General features: G+C 38.6%; 1 protein-coding gene across 4 annotated transcripts in view; it reads left to right on the forward strand.

Moving 5' to 3' along the window:
- The window catches only part of KLHL7 (kelch-like family member 7), a 56,668-nt gene that overhangs the window by 37,891 nt on the left and 1,895 nt on the right, over positions 1 to 16,882 (forward strand). For all 4 annotated transcript variants that reach the window (XM_010839042.1, XM_010839043.1, XM_010839044.1 and 1 more), the window contains 3 exons: positions 9,865 to 10,105; positions 12,350 to 12,551; positions 15,964 to 16,061. In XM_010839042.1, coding sequence (XP_010837344.1) covers positions 9,865 to 10,105; positions 12,350 to 12,551; positions 15,964 to 16,061 — 541 coding nt within the window. The remainder of the gene's footprint in view (positions 1 to 9,864; positions 10,106 to 12,349; positions 12,552 to 15,963; positions 16,062 to 16,882) is intronic.

Here is a 16,882-nt window from a genome sequence, read left to right on the forward strand (position 1 = left end):
TTGAATTGAAATGATACTGTTCTTGTCATCCTTTGAGAATTCTGCTGAGTCTCCTCTTCCCCTTCCCCACTGTCCCTGTTGATATTTATCAAGTGTTTAATGATTATTGAAGAGTTATTTGTCTGAATCCAGTGCTCTGTTCTCAGAATTTGTGTTCTCAATTGTAGCATGGGAATGTTTTATAATACTGATGCCAAAATAAAAGTTGACTTAATTGACCAGATTATTTGGACTATTCCTGTCAGTGAAATGATAAGCTTTGAGGGCTTAAAACTTTGTAGGGGTCTTGGCTCACCACTTTCACATGGTGGAGACAGAGACTCTGCCTCAGAGAAAAAGGGATTCTGCATAATACCCTGCTAAAACCAGACAAGGAGTAAGAACAACACGGTGAGGACCAGGTCTGGTTGCAGAGGTAGAAAACCAGTGGTGCCATGTTTTACAGAATCATCAGATTCAAAAGGTTTATGCTGTGTATCTTTTTCTTTTGGCTTTCACCGCACAGCTTGTGGGACTTTTAGTTCCCCTACCAGGACCCTCGGCAATGAGAGAATGGAGTCCTAACACTGGACCACCAGAGAATTGCCTCTAAGTACCTTTTCCTGCTCACAACTCTGAAGTAGACTCATCACTGAGCTTAGTGTCTGGCCCAATGCGTACGGAGACGGTCCTATACTATCATCAAGGTGGAACTTGGCGATTATATGTTGCATATGATTTTAAAAGACTTGTGCGTAAAAGAAGTATAAACCTTATACTACGACTACTACCAAGTCGCTTCAGTCGTGTCCGACTCTGTGCGACCCCATAGACGGCAGCCCACCAGGCTCCCCCATCCCTGGGATTCTCCAGGCAAGAATACTGGAGTGGGTTGCCATTTCCTTCTCCAATGCATGAAAGTGAAAAGTGAAAGGAAGTCGCTCAGTCGGAAAATGTTATTAAAAAATTAGAGAAGTTTTGTAAGAGTGCATCAGTGGTGTTTGTCACCAGCAGAGTGTTGTACAAGTAGTGTACTGAAGTCCAAGAGGGAGTGCTGCTGAAATGATCAGGAGCATCTGTCAGAACAGAATCTCCACAAAGGACAGCAGTAATCCCAGGTGGGTTGGACCCATAGCTGTATCCCCCAGGGACTGACATTGATGGAAGACAAGTATGGGTCACCATGGGTGTCCTTTAAACGTTCTTAGTTGTCAGTATAATAGGTAACAGTGGTAAAACCAGTGTTCTTTGCAGCTTATGCACGTTAGGTATTTCTCACACCTGCTTGTTTGCAGGCAGTTTGGTGGTCCTCAAGTTCAGATAGAAGAGACTGGAACACATTCTGAGGTGAATTCTCAGTAGAGTGCCTTCCTAGAATGTTTTCCAAAATGGGAATATTGATAGCCTCTTTTTTTTTTCCTTATAAGCATCTCCATAACATACTTTTGTAGTTTTGTTCTAAAGTCAGCCTCACAGCCCTTGTACCACACATAGGTGTGGTACCTGAAGTTTCCCGCTTCAGGGATCAGTTCCTTTTGTGTTTAATCACTGTGTCTGCAAGAAACCTTGGTGAAAATACGACTCACCATGGGAGGGATGACTTCAGAGTCACTCTCATAAGCCACAGTCAGCCATAATTATTACCAGTTAACAGAGGAGTCCCCTTAAAAGACTGAGAGAAGACAGAAACAAAGTTGTAGGCATTTGATTGAGGGCCCTAGGTGGGAAAGGATAAGGAGACTGGGGAAGATAAGTCTATGTGGTGTTTTGAAGGATTCTAGTCATCCTGGAATTAGCTAGAGGGTAGTGGGTACATAAATGCAATGCTAGGGGGGCAAGAGTCAGGCTGAAGAAAGCCAACCAGGAGTGAAAGAAATTATCACTATTTTTACTATATCTTGTCACTTGGAAATTACTATTGGCTACCTTTGGTAATTGTTCATATGATGATCCCAAGGCACAGTAAGAACTATTATTCTAAAATCATGCTCAGATAGGTTTCTTGTGATGATTTTCTTTGAAAATCGGTAATCAGTATAAGAGATAATTAACTTCAGTTGTTATAAATGACAACAGATTGTACGACAGTGTATTGTACAGTCAGCTGGTTGTAAAGTGCAGTTTAACCAGAATTTGAAATTTTGGGGTTGGGCAGCAGCGGGGATTGTGAAGGATATATATCAGTCCTGTCCCTCACACTCAAAGTGTATGAGGTGTACACAACCTTGAAGCAGTTAGAGAAGACGGAGGCTGAGGTCACTGAAGCAGCCACTGAATGTAACTACTTAAAAGTCGTGATACTGATAGCTTACCTTGAACCGTGTCAGATTCATGATCTCTGAAGAAGAGAATTTAGCTTCTGGACCAGAGACAAGGCTTGATCACTCAGAGCTTTTGTGTAGCAGAGTTTTATTACAGTGAAAAAGGGATGGAGAAAGCTTCTGATATAGACATCAGAAGGAGGCAGAGTGTCCCACTCAGTCTTATCAAGACCTTATATACTTCTTCAACTGGTTGCTAACAATAGTCTTACCAGGCCCACTCCCACAACATAAGTCTTAAAATAACATGATTAGTCAGAAGGTTCCTAGTAAGAAGGAGAAATTGTCCTCGACAAGATACATTGTTGTTATATAATCATTCAGTTCAGTTCAGCTCAGTGTCCCACTCTTTGCAACCCCATGGACTGCAGCTCGACAGGCCTCCCTGTCCATTATCAACTCCCAGAGCTTACTCAAACTCATGTCCACTGAGTCGGTGATGCCATCCAACCATCTCATCCTCTGTCGTCCCCTTCCCCTCCTGCCTTCAATATTTCCCAGCATCAGGGTCTTTTCCAATGAGTCAGTTCTTTGTATCAGGTAGCCATAGTATTGGAATTTCAGCTTCAACATCAGTCCTTCCAATGAATATTCAGGACTGATTTCCTTTAGGATGGACTGGCTGGATCACCTTGCAGTCCAAGGGACTCTCAAGAGTCTTCTCCAACACCACAGTTCAAAAGCATCAATTCTTCGGCACTCAGCTTTCTTTACAGTCCAACTTTCGCATCTGTACATGACTACTGGAAAAACCATAGCCTTGACTAGACGGACCTTTGTTGGCAAAGTAATGTCTCTGCTTTTTAATATGCTGTCTAGGTTGGTCATAGCTTTCCTACCAGGGAACAAGCGTCTTAATTTCATGGCTGCAGGCACCATCTGCAGTGATTTTGCCGCCCCTCAAAATAAAGTCTGTCACTGTTTCCATTGTTTCCCCATCTATTTGCCATGAAGTAATGGGACCAGATGCCATGATCTTAGTTTTCTGAATGTTGAGTTTTAAGCCAACTGTTTCACTCTCCTTTTTCACTTTCATCAAGAGGCTCTTTAGCTCGTCTTTGCTTTCTGCCAAAAGGGTGGTGTCATCTGCATATCTGAGGTTATTGATATCTCTTCCAGCAGTCTTGATTCCAGCTTGTGCTTCATCCAGCCCAGTGTTTCTCATCATGTACTCTGCATATAAGTTAAATAAACAGGGTGACAATATACAGCCTTGACGTACTCCTTTTCCTATTTGGAACCAGTCTGTTCCATGTCCAGTTCTAACTGTTGCTTCCTGACCTGCATACAGATTTCTCAAGAGGCAGGTCAGGTGGTCTGGTAGTCCCATCTCTTTCAGAATGTTCCATAATTTGTTGTGATCCACACAGTCAAAGGCTTTGGCATAGTCAACAAAGCAGAAGTAGATGTTTTTCTGGAACTCTCTTGCTTTTTCGACGATCCAACGGATGTTGGCAATTGATCTCTGGTTCCTCTGCCTTTTCTAAATCCAGCTTGAACATCTGGAATTCACGTACTGTTGAAGCCTGGCTTGGAGGATCTTGAGCATTACTTTCCTAGCCTGTGAGATGAGTGCAATGGTGTGGTAGTTAGAGCATTCTTTGGCCTTGCCTTTCTTTGGGATTGGAATGAAAACTGACCTTTTCCAGTCCTGTGGCCACTGCTGAGTTTTCCAAATTTGCTGGCATATTGAGCGCAGCACTTTCACGGCATCAATTTTTAGGATTTGAAATAGCTCAACTGGAATTCCATCACCTCCACTAGCTTTGTTCACAGTGATGCTTCCTAAGGCCCACTTGACTTTGCATTCCAGGATGTCTGGCTGTAGGTGAGTGATCACAGCATCGTGATTATTTGAGTCATGAAGATCTTTTTAATATAGTTCTTCTGTGTATTCTTGCCACCTCTTCTTAATATCTTCTGCTTCTGTTCAGTTCAGTCGCTCAGTCGTGTCTGACTCTTTGCGACCCCATGAATCGCAGCACGCCAAGCCTCCCTGTCCATCACCAACTCCCGGAGTTCACTCAGACTCACGTCCATTGAGTCAGTGATGCCATCCAGCCATCTCATCCTCTGTTGTCCCCTTCTCCTTCTGCCCCCAATCCCTCCCAGCATCAGAGTCTTTTCCAATGAGTCAACTCTTGGCATGAGGTGGCCAAAGTACTGGAGTTTCAGCTTTAGCATCATTCCTTCCAAAGAAATCCCAGGGCTGATCTCCTTCAGAATGGACTGGTTGGATCTCCTTGCAGTCCAAGGCACTCTCAAGAGTCTTCTCCAACACCACAGTTCAAAAGCATCAATTCTTTGGCACTCAGCTTTCTTCACGTCCCACTCTCACATCCATACATGACCACGTACAATTTCTGTCCTTTATTGTGCCCATCTTTGCATGAAATATTCCTTTGGTATCTCTAATTTTCTTGAAGAGATCTCTAGTCTTTCCCATTCTATTGTTTTTTTATTTCTTTGCATTGATCACTGAGGAAGGCTTTCTTATCTCTCCTTTCTGTTCTTGATATAATTTGGCCTGGAGTACAAAATGAAGCAGGACAAAGGCTAATAGAGTTTGCAAGCACCCTCTTCCAGCAACATAAGAGAAGACTCTACACATGGACATCACCAGATGGTCAATACCCAAAGCAGATTGATTATATTCTTTGCAGCCAAAGATGAAGAAGCTCTATACAGTCAGCAAAAACAAAACTGGGAGCTGACTGTGGCTCACATCATGAGGTTCTTATTGCCAAATTCAGACTTAAATTGAAGAAAGTAGGGAAAACCACTAGATCATTCAGGTATGACCTAAATCAAATCCCTTATGATTATACAGTGGAAGTGAGAAATAGACTCAAGGGATTAGATCTGATAGACGGAGTGCCTGAAGAACTATGGATGGACACTGTACAGGAGGGGATTAAGACCATCCCCAAGAAAAAGAAATGCAAAAAGGCAAAATGTTTGTCTGAGGAGGCCTTACAAATAGCTGTGAAAAGAAGAGAAGTGAAAGGCAAAGGAGAAAAGGATAGACCCATTTGGATGCAGAGTTCCAAAGAATATAATCATTACAGAGCTTAAGGAAAAACATACCATTGAGCAAGGTGAGTTGTTTTGTTGTGTAATCATTAGTTCTGGGCTTGAATAAAGTTGGTCTTAGGTAAAATAGATTGTTGCCATAACAACTCAGATCTGAAGAAAAAAACCATCTTATGTGATAACGTGAAGGAATGTAGAAAAAGGAAAACATTTGTATAAGGAGGGCCCCAGACTCCTTATCAACGCACCTCAGAATTAACTCTCAGTACAAAATAGATAATGACAGCAGTGGTGGTCTGAGAAGAAGAGATCCCTCTGGGATGGATTTGTCCAGCAAGCTTCATGGAACTTTGAGGGGAACTTACTGATAGAGTTTAGATAAATAGAAACAGAAAGAAAAGAATATATTTAATCCTAAGTATGAATATATCTTAATTGTTAAATTTTTTCATAAAAAGCAAAAGCATACAAAATATTAACTGAATGGATTCTAACTTTTTCCTTTAAAAAAGGAATTTAGATATAGGTGTACTTTTCATGAAACTATGTCTAGGAATGCTGTGGCATCTGGCATAAACCTTTCTCCCCTAGTTTTGCTTGATTTTCTCTCAAAATGATACAAAATAAAGTTCTCAAATCTTTATTTTTAAAAAGTTTTTTTCATACTGCATTTTGCATATCTTATTAAAATTTACATGTGTAGTGTTTCTGTTATTTGAGGATTCATGTGTTTTCAGAATGCAGATTATATAAAATCAAACTTTTCTTTTAAGGAAAATATCAGGCTGATATTTTTGCCTTAAGGCATTTGAAGAAAAATACTACATCCTATCAACTCAGGAAGCTTTTCACTTCCTGTAGCAGTGTCCTACAGCTGAAAAATCACAACATGTAATGAAGTGCTCTGTCGTCAACTCCAGACTTCAGTGTGGTAGGAATTCAGAAAAAGGTAATCAGAGAAGCTTGCAAAAAAAGTCTTGATCCTGAAAAAAGTCTAGAATGTGATGTATCACAGCAGAGGCAAGAAAGGTTGACTGGGACCAGGAAAGATAGGACTTTATACTTGGGTGTATCTCTATAGTATGTGGGGATGCATGCATAGGCGATTTTTCAAAACTTAAATCCTTCTGCTTGTGTTTTTTCCAGTTTTCTCATTTTCATATCTTCTCAGCATCTAAGCATAGAACCTTGCCTAGTTCAGTTCACTCAGTTGTGTCCAGCTCTTTACAACCCCATGGACTGCAGCATGCCAGGCTTCCCTGTCCATCACCAATTCCCGGAGCTTACTCAAAACTCATGTCCATTGAGTCAATGATGCCATCCAACCATCTCATCCTCCGTCATCCCCTTCTCCTCCTGCCTTCAATCTTTCCCAGCATCAGGGTCTTTTCCAATGAGTCAGTTCTTGCCATCAGGTGGCCAAAGTTTTGGAGTTTCAGCTTCAGCATCAGTCCTTCCCATGAATATTTAGGACTGATCTCCTTTAGAATGGACTGGTTGGATCTCCTTGCAGTCCAAGGGACTCTGAAGAGTCTTCTCCAACACCACAGTTCAAAGGCATCAAATCTTCGGCGCTCAGCTTTCTTTATAGTCCAACTCTCACATCCATACATGACTGCTGGAAAACCATAGCTTTGACTAGATACATCTTTGTCATCAAATTAATGTCTCTGCTTTTGAATATGCTAAGTTGGTCATAACTTTCCTTCAAGGAGCAAGCGTCTTTTAATTTCATGGCTGCAGTCACCATCTGCAGTGATTTTGCTGCCCCCAAAAATAAAGTCTGTCACTGTTTCCATTATTTCCCCATCTGTTTGCCATTAAGTGATGGGACCAGATGCCATGATTTTAGTGTTTTGAATGTTGAGTTTAAGCCAACTTTGCCTAGAATGGATAATAAAACTTAACTGAATTAAGTTATATTTTTAGGGTAACAATTTCCTGCTCACACATATACAGTGTGACTCTAGTGCTAGTCATCCATCTGTTGCTAACATGAAAGCTCCATGTGCTTTTACCTTGCCCACAGTCCATGTGTGCAGAGAGCCACCTCTTCTTCCTCCACCTACAGGATTGGGAGTGGTCCCGTCAGTGCAATAAGACCTGGCACTCATATCCACTAAGCTGACAGGCCTGACTTCCCATCTGTTGTTTTCCCCTCTCTGCTTGCTTCTTCAACTACACACATCTCCTAGACAGTATATAACTTATATAGTATAAGTTATTAAAGGGCAGATGTTAAATCACATTCTCTACTTTGGATGAAGCGTAGATTGAAGGAATTGGGCATATTTCCAAGGGAGGTTGGCCCATATACACCCAGGAAAAAATACCATAAACTCCCCTGCATACAATCTAAGCCAGATGATACAGGTGCATTTAACACCTGACAGATACATATAACGAGCCAAAGTATAAAACATTACTGTTTATGTGAAATGAAGTCTTATTTTTCATTGTAGGTAGAAATTCTTGCAAAGAAAGATCATTTCACTTATCTGCCTAGAAGATGAACTATTAGGCAGAATATTATATATGGCTAATATTTATCAAGCATAGTATTTAACATGTATAGTGGAAGAGTTAGAAAAGATTTAAGAACTTTGAAGACTTCTAGAGAAATCAGAGCCCAAATTGCAAGTAGATAGAAGCATGTGCCTATTCCTGTGTCTCACACACACCCTGCATACACACTAGCTAATCAGTTCCCTTGGACTTAAGAGTTCTGAGAGAGCAATTTATTTTAATTCTTGAGTATGAAGCATAACCTAGCCCTGTATGACTTAATGATCATCCATTCCCTACTCAGGTCCTTGAGTAGTACTGGAAGGTTAGAACTATTGTTACCAAGCTCTTTCAAATTACTTCACTCTTCTGAACCCCATGTTGTAGTATCTATGTAGTTCATTGAGCTAAAAGAAGTAGCATTTTTGTTTTCTTAGTTCGAGCATCTACATGGGTAGCTCTTTTTATTTTGAAGAGTACCAGATGTTAGACACCATTTCAAAGAATGTCTGACCAACTTTCTCATCCTGAAATTAAGGAAGAGCTTCGAAACATGTTCTTAAAGATATCTTTGGAATCATTTGCATATTATTTTCTAATATCAAATAAATTGGGTATAAGAGTGGCAAGACTTGAGGTTCACTAAATATAACATCATTAATAAAATTGTATTTCTCTGCTATTCAACCTGGTCAGGTAGGAATTATGAGTAATTTGCATAATATGTAAGAGATTAACTTTGTTTGCTTTTGAGATATTGCTCCCTGTAGAATATTCTATTGCTTACTTTTTTTCATTCTGTACTATATAGTTTCCCTAAGGAAACAAATTTCTAAAATATTCTTCCTCAGTTTTTCAAATCCATTGAATAAAACTGACATTTCAGGATGACGTTTATCCTACAGTTTTGTGTGCCTACCAATAAACATACCACTGAGTAGCCCATGGGGACTCAGTAGACCCTACTTTGAGAATAAAAAAGGGATTAAGGCTCTGTTTCTCTAGTCACCTAAGAAGCAGAATGTTTATCATTACTGGGAGTCAAGATACTCTACATCAGGTGCTCTTTTTCCTGAAGAGATCATTTCTTATGTCCTATGATGCTTTGATGAGCTAGCATAATAGCTATCAGTCAGATTTTCCCAAAAGGAACTCAGCATTAATCAATCACACACAGTGCTTTGCTTGATAAGATTGGGAATTGTCTGGATTTCAGTCTGACCCTGATTATTTTCAGCCATTTTCAGAATGCAGCCAGAACACTGTAGCTTCCTTGCTTTAAAAGGGGGAGGATCCAACAAGCTGTAACTTTGGAAGCATTCCCCCACATATTTTCATAGAAGACAGGCACGGGCTTCAAACAAAAAGTGGTGGTGCTGTGAGCAGCCTTTTTTGTGAAGTGCTGATAGGCGCTCATTTCTTCTCATTGAGAAGGAAAAGTTTGAGCTTCCAGATTATTCAGATTATCCAAGTATATCACAAATATCACAGCTTTAAGAGTCTGGCTGACTATACTGACTCAACTGAATATTTACAAAAAATATCTCTCAGAAGTCTACAAAATGCCTTCTGTCTTTAGACATCAGTAAGCTAATGGCAGTTAAGCTTCAAATTATCCACTCTTTACATCACTATACATCTGGCAAAGAAGGGATGCACATATTTCTTTTTTTTTAAGTCTTTAACAAAACTACTTATTTTAGAATTTTCTTGTGTTATTATCCTCAGTAACAGAAGGAATAGAAGACTGGGTGGTAGCGATGAATGCAAATGTATTATAGTTTATTTTAGAGCCAGAAAAGACCCAAAGCCATCTCTGTCTTCCTCTTGCCTTCTGCCACAATTAACCAACATTCTGAAGAAGAAATCACACAAAATTAGATAATAGTTTCAAGCCCAACATTCTTATATATACTGATAAACTAACATATTCTTATGTTTTGTATGTTCTCAACTGTATCTTTGCTTCCTCCTTTTCAGTTATATTTTTCCGTCATTGAAAGCTTCCTGTCCTTTCCTATTACAGGATTATAGCTGGACAGACATCCGCTGCCCCTTTGAAAAACGAAGAGATGCAGCATGCGTGTTTTGGGACAATGTAGTTTACATTTTGGGTGGCTCCCAGCTTTTCCCTATAAAGCGAATGGACTGTTATAATGTCGTTAAGGATAGCTGGTATTCCAAACTGGGCCCTCCAACACCTCGAGACAGCCTTGCTGCGTGTGCTGCAGAAGGCAAAATTTATACATCCGGAGGTTCCGAAGTTGGTAAGGACTTATTTAGTATTTGTATTTGTGCTTTAAAGCCAAGTGTATATATAGGCTTTTATATCTAAATAAAGAGTTGGTATTATTTGTCCAGATACTTTTTGACATAATTGAAATACATAGCTGTCATATGTTAGAGCACATTTCCTTAAGGTTTACCTTAGTCTATATAAACCGTTAAGAGAACTTCATCTTAAATTATGTTAATTATCCAATTTCTGTCATGATAAAGCTTTCGTTGACGTCATCTGGATTTGAACTTCATTGGTGCCATGTGGATTAGTTATTTTATATGCCTAATCTTGGAGAAGGGAATGGCAACCCGCTGCAGTATTCTTGCCTGGAGAATCCCATGGACAGAGGAGCCTGGTGGGCTGCGGTGCATAGGATCACAGAGTTGGCCGTGACTGAAGTGACTTAGCATGAATGTACACATGCATACATGTTGTTTGCTTTAAAGATTTCAGAGTTTGGCTTACTTGTAGACCCTTTAAGATCTCTTTATTACAGTCAAGCTTTTAAAATCTATTATCTTTGCTTTTTTTGTATCAGGAAAAGGTAAGACAAAACTTTTTCATTTGCTTCATGCTTTCACTTTTTAATATAATGACTGGTAATGGTATCTTGGGCTTTTTGATCAGAATGGGGTGTGTATGGGTATAAAAGCCATTCTCATTGATAATTTGCTAGTGTCTACTAGTGTTCCTTTTCTAAATGAAAAAAATTTCTAAATGAATATTCTACATGCAGACTAGATGCATATTAGCTTTTATATGCTTTCATCTTTTCAAATAATTTCTTTAGCTAAATAATGGGCTTATAAACAAAACTAGGAAGATCAAGTAACTATAAGATATGGAATTTAAATGTTAGTCTTTTTATTTTCTTTGATGATTTTTATATTAGCCCAAATAATGTTTTAGTTTTGGTCAGCATATTTATTTTTTACCCCCCACCCCCAAATGTTTGTAAAATGAATACAAGAAAGGTTATATTTTCTAAATGTGACTTTAGGAGGTGACCTTTCCCCTCTTTAAAAGCATTCTTCACACAATGTCTAATACAGCATATTTGAAATAACAATAAATCCTAAATATAGTAGGAAGTGTTTTATAGATATACTTTTTGTAGAAAATATAGTAGATAACTTCATTTCTTCATCATTTACTCTACTTAGTTTTTCACTTCAATAGTAACTTTTTTGGTATCTACTATATACTGTGTATTTCCCTTATGTCAACTGACTGAATCTACTAGATTGGGAGTGTTTAAAAAGTTAAAAAGAAATTATTGTTAGTCATGATATTACTTCTTCCATTTGGTATTCTTTGATCTTTGCTCTTTGTAGGCTTTGGTTTTGATAGAGAATTACAAGGGTGCTGTTGTTTTTAAACATTAGAAAAGTCAAGAAAACTTGGAGATGAGCAATAATTTCATTAAGTTCTAACTTCTTTTTTTCTTGGGAAAGAAAAACACACTTGACCTTTAATAGTATCATTTCTAAAAAAACAAAAACTCTTTACTGAGCTCCTGTAATGTACAGAAGTTGTAAAACAGGATGAGTGTGTTTTACCATTAAAATGTATAATCAAAGAGCACCAGAAACATACAACAATGCTATGAGTGTATACTTAAAAAAGGACTGGCATGATTTCAGAGCCTACTTATACAACAATATTCTCTACACAGCTGATAACAGTGAGGGAGAAGTTTTGTTAATGATGCAGTGACTATTCTAGAACATTACATGACAATCCTTAGGATACTCTCAAATAGTAGTTTTATAATTTAAGGTATGGATTTGCCATCTGTAAACAGCTGTTTTTCTCCTTTATAGAAACATTTGAGGTTGAGTTAATTCCTATCATGCATAACTGGGCTGGAAGACATACATAACGTTTCTTACTTAATTTGAAAATCTTTTGAAATCAAACCAGTTTCTTTTCTCAAAGTTTAATTACCAATTAACCAATTATCAATTACCAAGGATCTCCGACAGATCCTTTTTTAAATATTTTCCAAGGTCTATACAAACAAGGATAGCTTTTTCTTAAACTATTTTTCTGTTTGGCTGCTGTTGTTGCTTGAGAATAGAAGACTCTACAACCCTCAAATCTTTCCTGTAGGAATTAATGATTCATCCTCAGTCAGCTCACTCCAAGCTCCCTCCACCACCACGCCCTCCCCCCCACACACATACACACTAAGCTAAGCTAATCAAGACGGGGTCCTTTTCTTTTACAGGAAACTCAGCTCTGTATTTATTTGAGTGCTACGATACGAGAACTGAGAGCTGGCACACGAAGCCCAGCATGCTGACTCAGCGCTGCAGCCATGGGATGGTGGAAGCCAATGGCCTGATCTATGTTTGCGGTGGAAGTTTAGGGAACAACGTTTCTGGGCGCGTCTTGAATTCGTGTGAAGTCTATGATCCTGCCACAGAAACGTATGTATCATCAATTTAAAAATCTTACTTCACTATTAACTGTATTCTTTAAGCTCCAAGGAAGAAAATCTTAAAAGGCAGAAGGAACCCAACAGAGGGATTTTGTTCTTATATTAAGAGTGTATTAATACATACACTTTAGAATGTGCTAGGTTCAGGGGCATGTGTATAGGCCGGACCCTTCCTCTACACCTTAAGAAATGGCTTGACCTTGTATCTTGTGGGAGCCCCTCTCTTTCTTTCCTGCTTGTGCAATAAATAAATGCCTGAGGATGAGCAAATATGACTGATTCATCAGATTCAAAATGCCTTTTTTTTTTTAGATATCAGGAAGTGTAGAGAGGGGAAAACAATGTATAATCAGTGGTAAATTTGCCTTTAATTATAAATATTATATACTGGTTCATAGCTTTAATGAATGATAGTCCTAAGTATAATGTCTTTTTTTTTTTTTTTTTGTAATTTGCTTACTAAGGTATGTTTGGATTCACATTTATTAAATAAAATTATTCTTCATCAACTGGGAAGTAAACTCCTTTTTAAAAAGCAAAATATAAAGAAATAAATGGTTAGCCAGTTTTTCTGATCTTGTTAATGACGGAACCCATCCAGTACAGCCAAAGGAAATGTGCTAGTTATTGAATAGTGGGAGTGGTGGTAAGTATAGTGTAATTGACTAACGAGAAAATGAACACAGGTGATGATACTCCAGTCAGACCTTCTATTAATAATCAGAAACATACATAGACCTTTAATAAGCAAATTCACTTGTTCATTTGAAAGGATTGTTCTTCCTTTACCAGAAAAAGTTATTGGGTAAATATGTTCAACTTAAATGTTATGCTAAAGAACTGCACCAAAACTCTTGTGCTCAAGGTTTGTATTTAGAAAATACTGCTGGGCTACAGAACATACAAGTCTTCTGCTCTAGCTATTGCTTTTTTTAAGTTAAGAGTAAGCATTTAATTATAAAATATGATTGTCATTTGCAGCTGGCTGTTTGTGCTTCCCTTCTACTTTTGAAGGATTTAAGGAAGCAAAACCATCAACTCTTTTCCCAGACAGAAGTGCAGCTGCAGTTGTTCTTTTCTCATTTCTTGCTCTACTAGTCTCCCATGTTAGGAACAGAATTGAAAGAAGCTTATCTTGAAACTGGGGGCTTCCTTAGTAGTTCAGACAGTAAAGAATCTGCCTGCAATGTTAGAGACCCGGGTTCGATCCCTGGGTTGGGAAGATCCCCTGGAGAAGGGAATGGCAACCCACTCCAGTGCCTGGGAAACCCCATGGACAGAGGAGCCTGGACGGCTACAGTCCAAGGGGTCACAAAGAATCGGACACGACTGAGCAACCAGCACTTCTATCTTAAAACTTATCTTTTGCTAAAGTGTTGAGACTAGGAAATCTCTTGAGATTATCAAACTTAATACTTCTCAATGTTTTTAAAAAATGTACCTTTGTTCTGGCCAGGGCTCACTGAGGATACCCCTTATCCTAATCCTATCGTCCATCCAGCCAGTTAGCTATCCAGCCCCTCTTGTCCTAAACAGTAGGAGCAGGGTGTATACAGATGGTCCTCTCTCCTGTATCAGTCTCTACTTTGCCTCCCATAAATTCTATACTCAGAAAGCATACAGGTTGGAAAACTGTAATCTCATTCACTCTGCTGCCTAATTATTGTTTCATTTCTTAGAAAGGTCTTAAAAGTAAAACCCATACCATATAAACTCCAGGCTTCTAAATTTTGAGATCTGTATTTAGGCAGTATCAGTGTAAATCAATATATTCTTGTTCATAGTAGTGGGGGAAAAGTATAAAGGAATCTACAACATTAATATTTTTTAAAAAAACTAGGTGAAATAATCAGTTTGGGGAATATTTTTAAATTTACACAACTTATATATTAAGCTTGTAATTAAATTTGAATTCTGTATATTTTCTATTATATTTAAATTCCCTAAATTTTCCTAAGTGAAAAGCTAGTGTAAATTCTCTTGTATCATAAAGAAGAAAGGGGTATGTGTATTGAATTTTTCCCAGATACTGTTTTATGCGCTTTGACAGCTCACTGAGTGCAGAGCCTGTCAGAGGTTGAGTACAGGCTCTCCCACTTCTGAGTTGTACACTGACCTTTTCCCCTGGGGGGCCTGTGTGTTTATCCTGAAAAAATGGGAGGTCTTTAACCAAATGCTCGGAAAATGAGAGTAGTGACTGTCAGAACTATTTTTAAAATAAACCAGAAGTATGTAAATATAAGGCTACAAGAGTTGTTGATATTTCAGAGTTCTTCATTATGCTCTAAAAAGAAGAGTTACAAATAACCATATTAGAGAGTTATACTTATGCCAGATTCCACCCCCCCCTTTTTTTTGTGGTTGTCTGGAGCCTTTTGATTTATATCACCTGTTAAGAGCACCACCTGCACAATCCCAGGTGTCAGTTATGTGTCTGGGAGTTTAGGCAAAGAGATTGAATCTCATAGAAAAAGTAACAAAATGGTGTGTGTAAAGCTACCTGAGAATTATTCTCTGACATGTGTCCACATTATATTCTCAATCTCATTCTTTATAGTAGAGCCTGTGAACACAGCAGTGTGCTAATAAGTTATTAAATGTGACAGAATGATAGTAGTACTTTAGTTACTGCTGCTGCTAAGTCGCTTCAGGCGTGTCCGACTCTGTGCGACCCCATAGACGGCATCCCACCAGGCTCCCCCGTCCCTGGGATTCTCCAGGCAAGAACACTGGAGTGGTTGCCATTTCCTCCTCCAATGCATGAAAGTGAAAGTGAAGTTGCTCAGTCTTGTCCGACTCTTAGTGACCCCACGGACTGCAGCCTACCAGGCTCCTCCGTCCATGGGATTTTCTAGGCAAGAGTACTGGAGTGGGGTGCCATTGTCTTCTCTGACTTCAGTTACTAGAGCTGCCTAAAAGTTCTAAGTGTTTATTTAAAGATGGATGTGTGAATCCATAGGCTAATTTGCTGATTGCTAGAGGCCCATGATAAATTGTTTTACTTATGTAAATATTAATTAAAACCACATATGACAGTATTAATGCCTTATATTTCCTTTCACATCTTCCCTTTCTTGTTTGTTACTGTTTTACAAGTTATTGTGAACTATAGGAAGTGGATTTCTTCCAAAAACATGACAGAAGTCTCCAGATAGCCTCTACTTCCCATATTTTATTGGAGTTGAAAGAAGAAAATCTCTTTTTACCCCACCTGTAAATCACTCAAAACCAGTTAACTTTTGTTTTCTAGCTTTTCAGATGTGCATATTTGTGTGTGTATACACGTATGTGAGCTGTAACTGAGCACTTACTTGGGATAACAGACCTTTCCTGTAAATTCATATAAGTCCTTTTACTTCTTGTAAACAAGTATACTAAACACTTTCCTTAATTTTTTTCAGGTGGACTGAGCTGTGTCCCATGATTGAAGCCAGAAAGAATCATGGGCTGGTATTTGTAAAAGACAAGATATTTGCTGTGGGTGGTCAGAATGGCTTAGGTATGTGATGTTAATTCACTGTTCAACATTATCAGTGAATTTGCTGCTGTTGCCTTATCCTAAATTATAAAAATGTTTCTTGAGATTTTGATACAAGCATTAATTACATACATCATTACATTTATTTTTATAGTTTCTGGGCACTAACATTTTATGCAACGTCATAATACATTTAACATTCCTGTCCATGAATGTAGGTAGTAGCCAGCAGTCATTGTGACAGTCTCAGATGGCTTTTGTCTATTTCCAAATACCGTCTGGAGAATGGCATCACACTAGCTTAAGAACTGTTGAGTGACAGAAATATTTGAACTTTAATACAATGTTTAAAACTTTTAATTTAACTTTTAGGTCTTGTATCCAGGCTCTGAATAGCGCTGTTTCCTAAACATTTTTAAACACTTCATGAACATATCAGTATTACTCTTCTAATTGATTAAATTTGATATTTTAATTTTTATAAATAATGTTGTACTAAAGAATCTTAAGTTATTGCTTTAAAAAAATAATTGTATTTATCTGTTTCTGGCTGTGCTTGGTCTTCACTGATGTGCCGCCTTTTCTCTAGTTGTGGCGAGTGGGAGCCAGTTTCTAGTTATGGTGTGCAGGCTTCTCTTGTTGCGGAGCACAGGCTCTAGAGCATGTGGGCTTCAGTAACTGTAGCTCCTGAGCTCTAGAGCTCTGGCTCGTAGTTGTGGCACACAGGCTGAGCTGCTCTGCAGCATGTGGGATCTTCCTGGATCAAGGATCAAATCCATGTCTCCTGCATTGACAGACAGCTTCTTTACCATTGAGTCACCAAGGAAGTCCAAGAAATTGCT

This window comes from Bison bison, unplaced genomic scaffold (assembly GCF_000754665.1).
Source record: "Bison bison bison isolate TAMUID 2011002044 unplaced genomic scaffold, Bison_UMD1.0 scf7180017864109, whole genome shotgun sequence".
In the NCBI taxonomy this organism is placed as follows: Eukaryota; Metazoa; Chordata; class Mammalia; order Artiodactyla; family Bovidae; genus Bison; species Bison bison.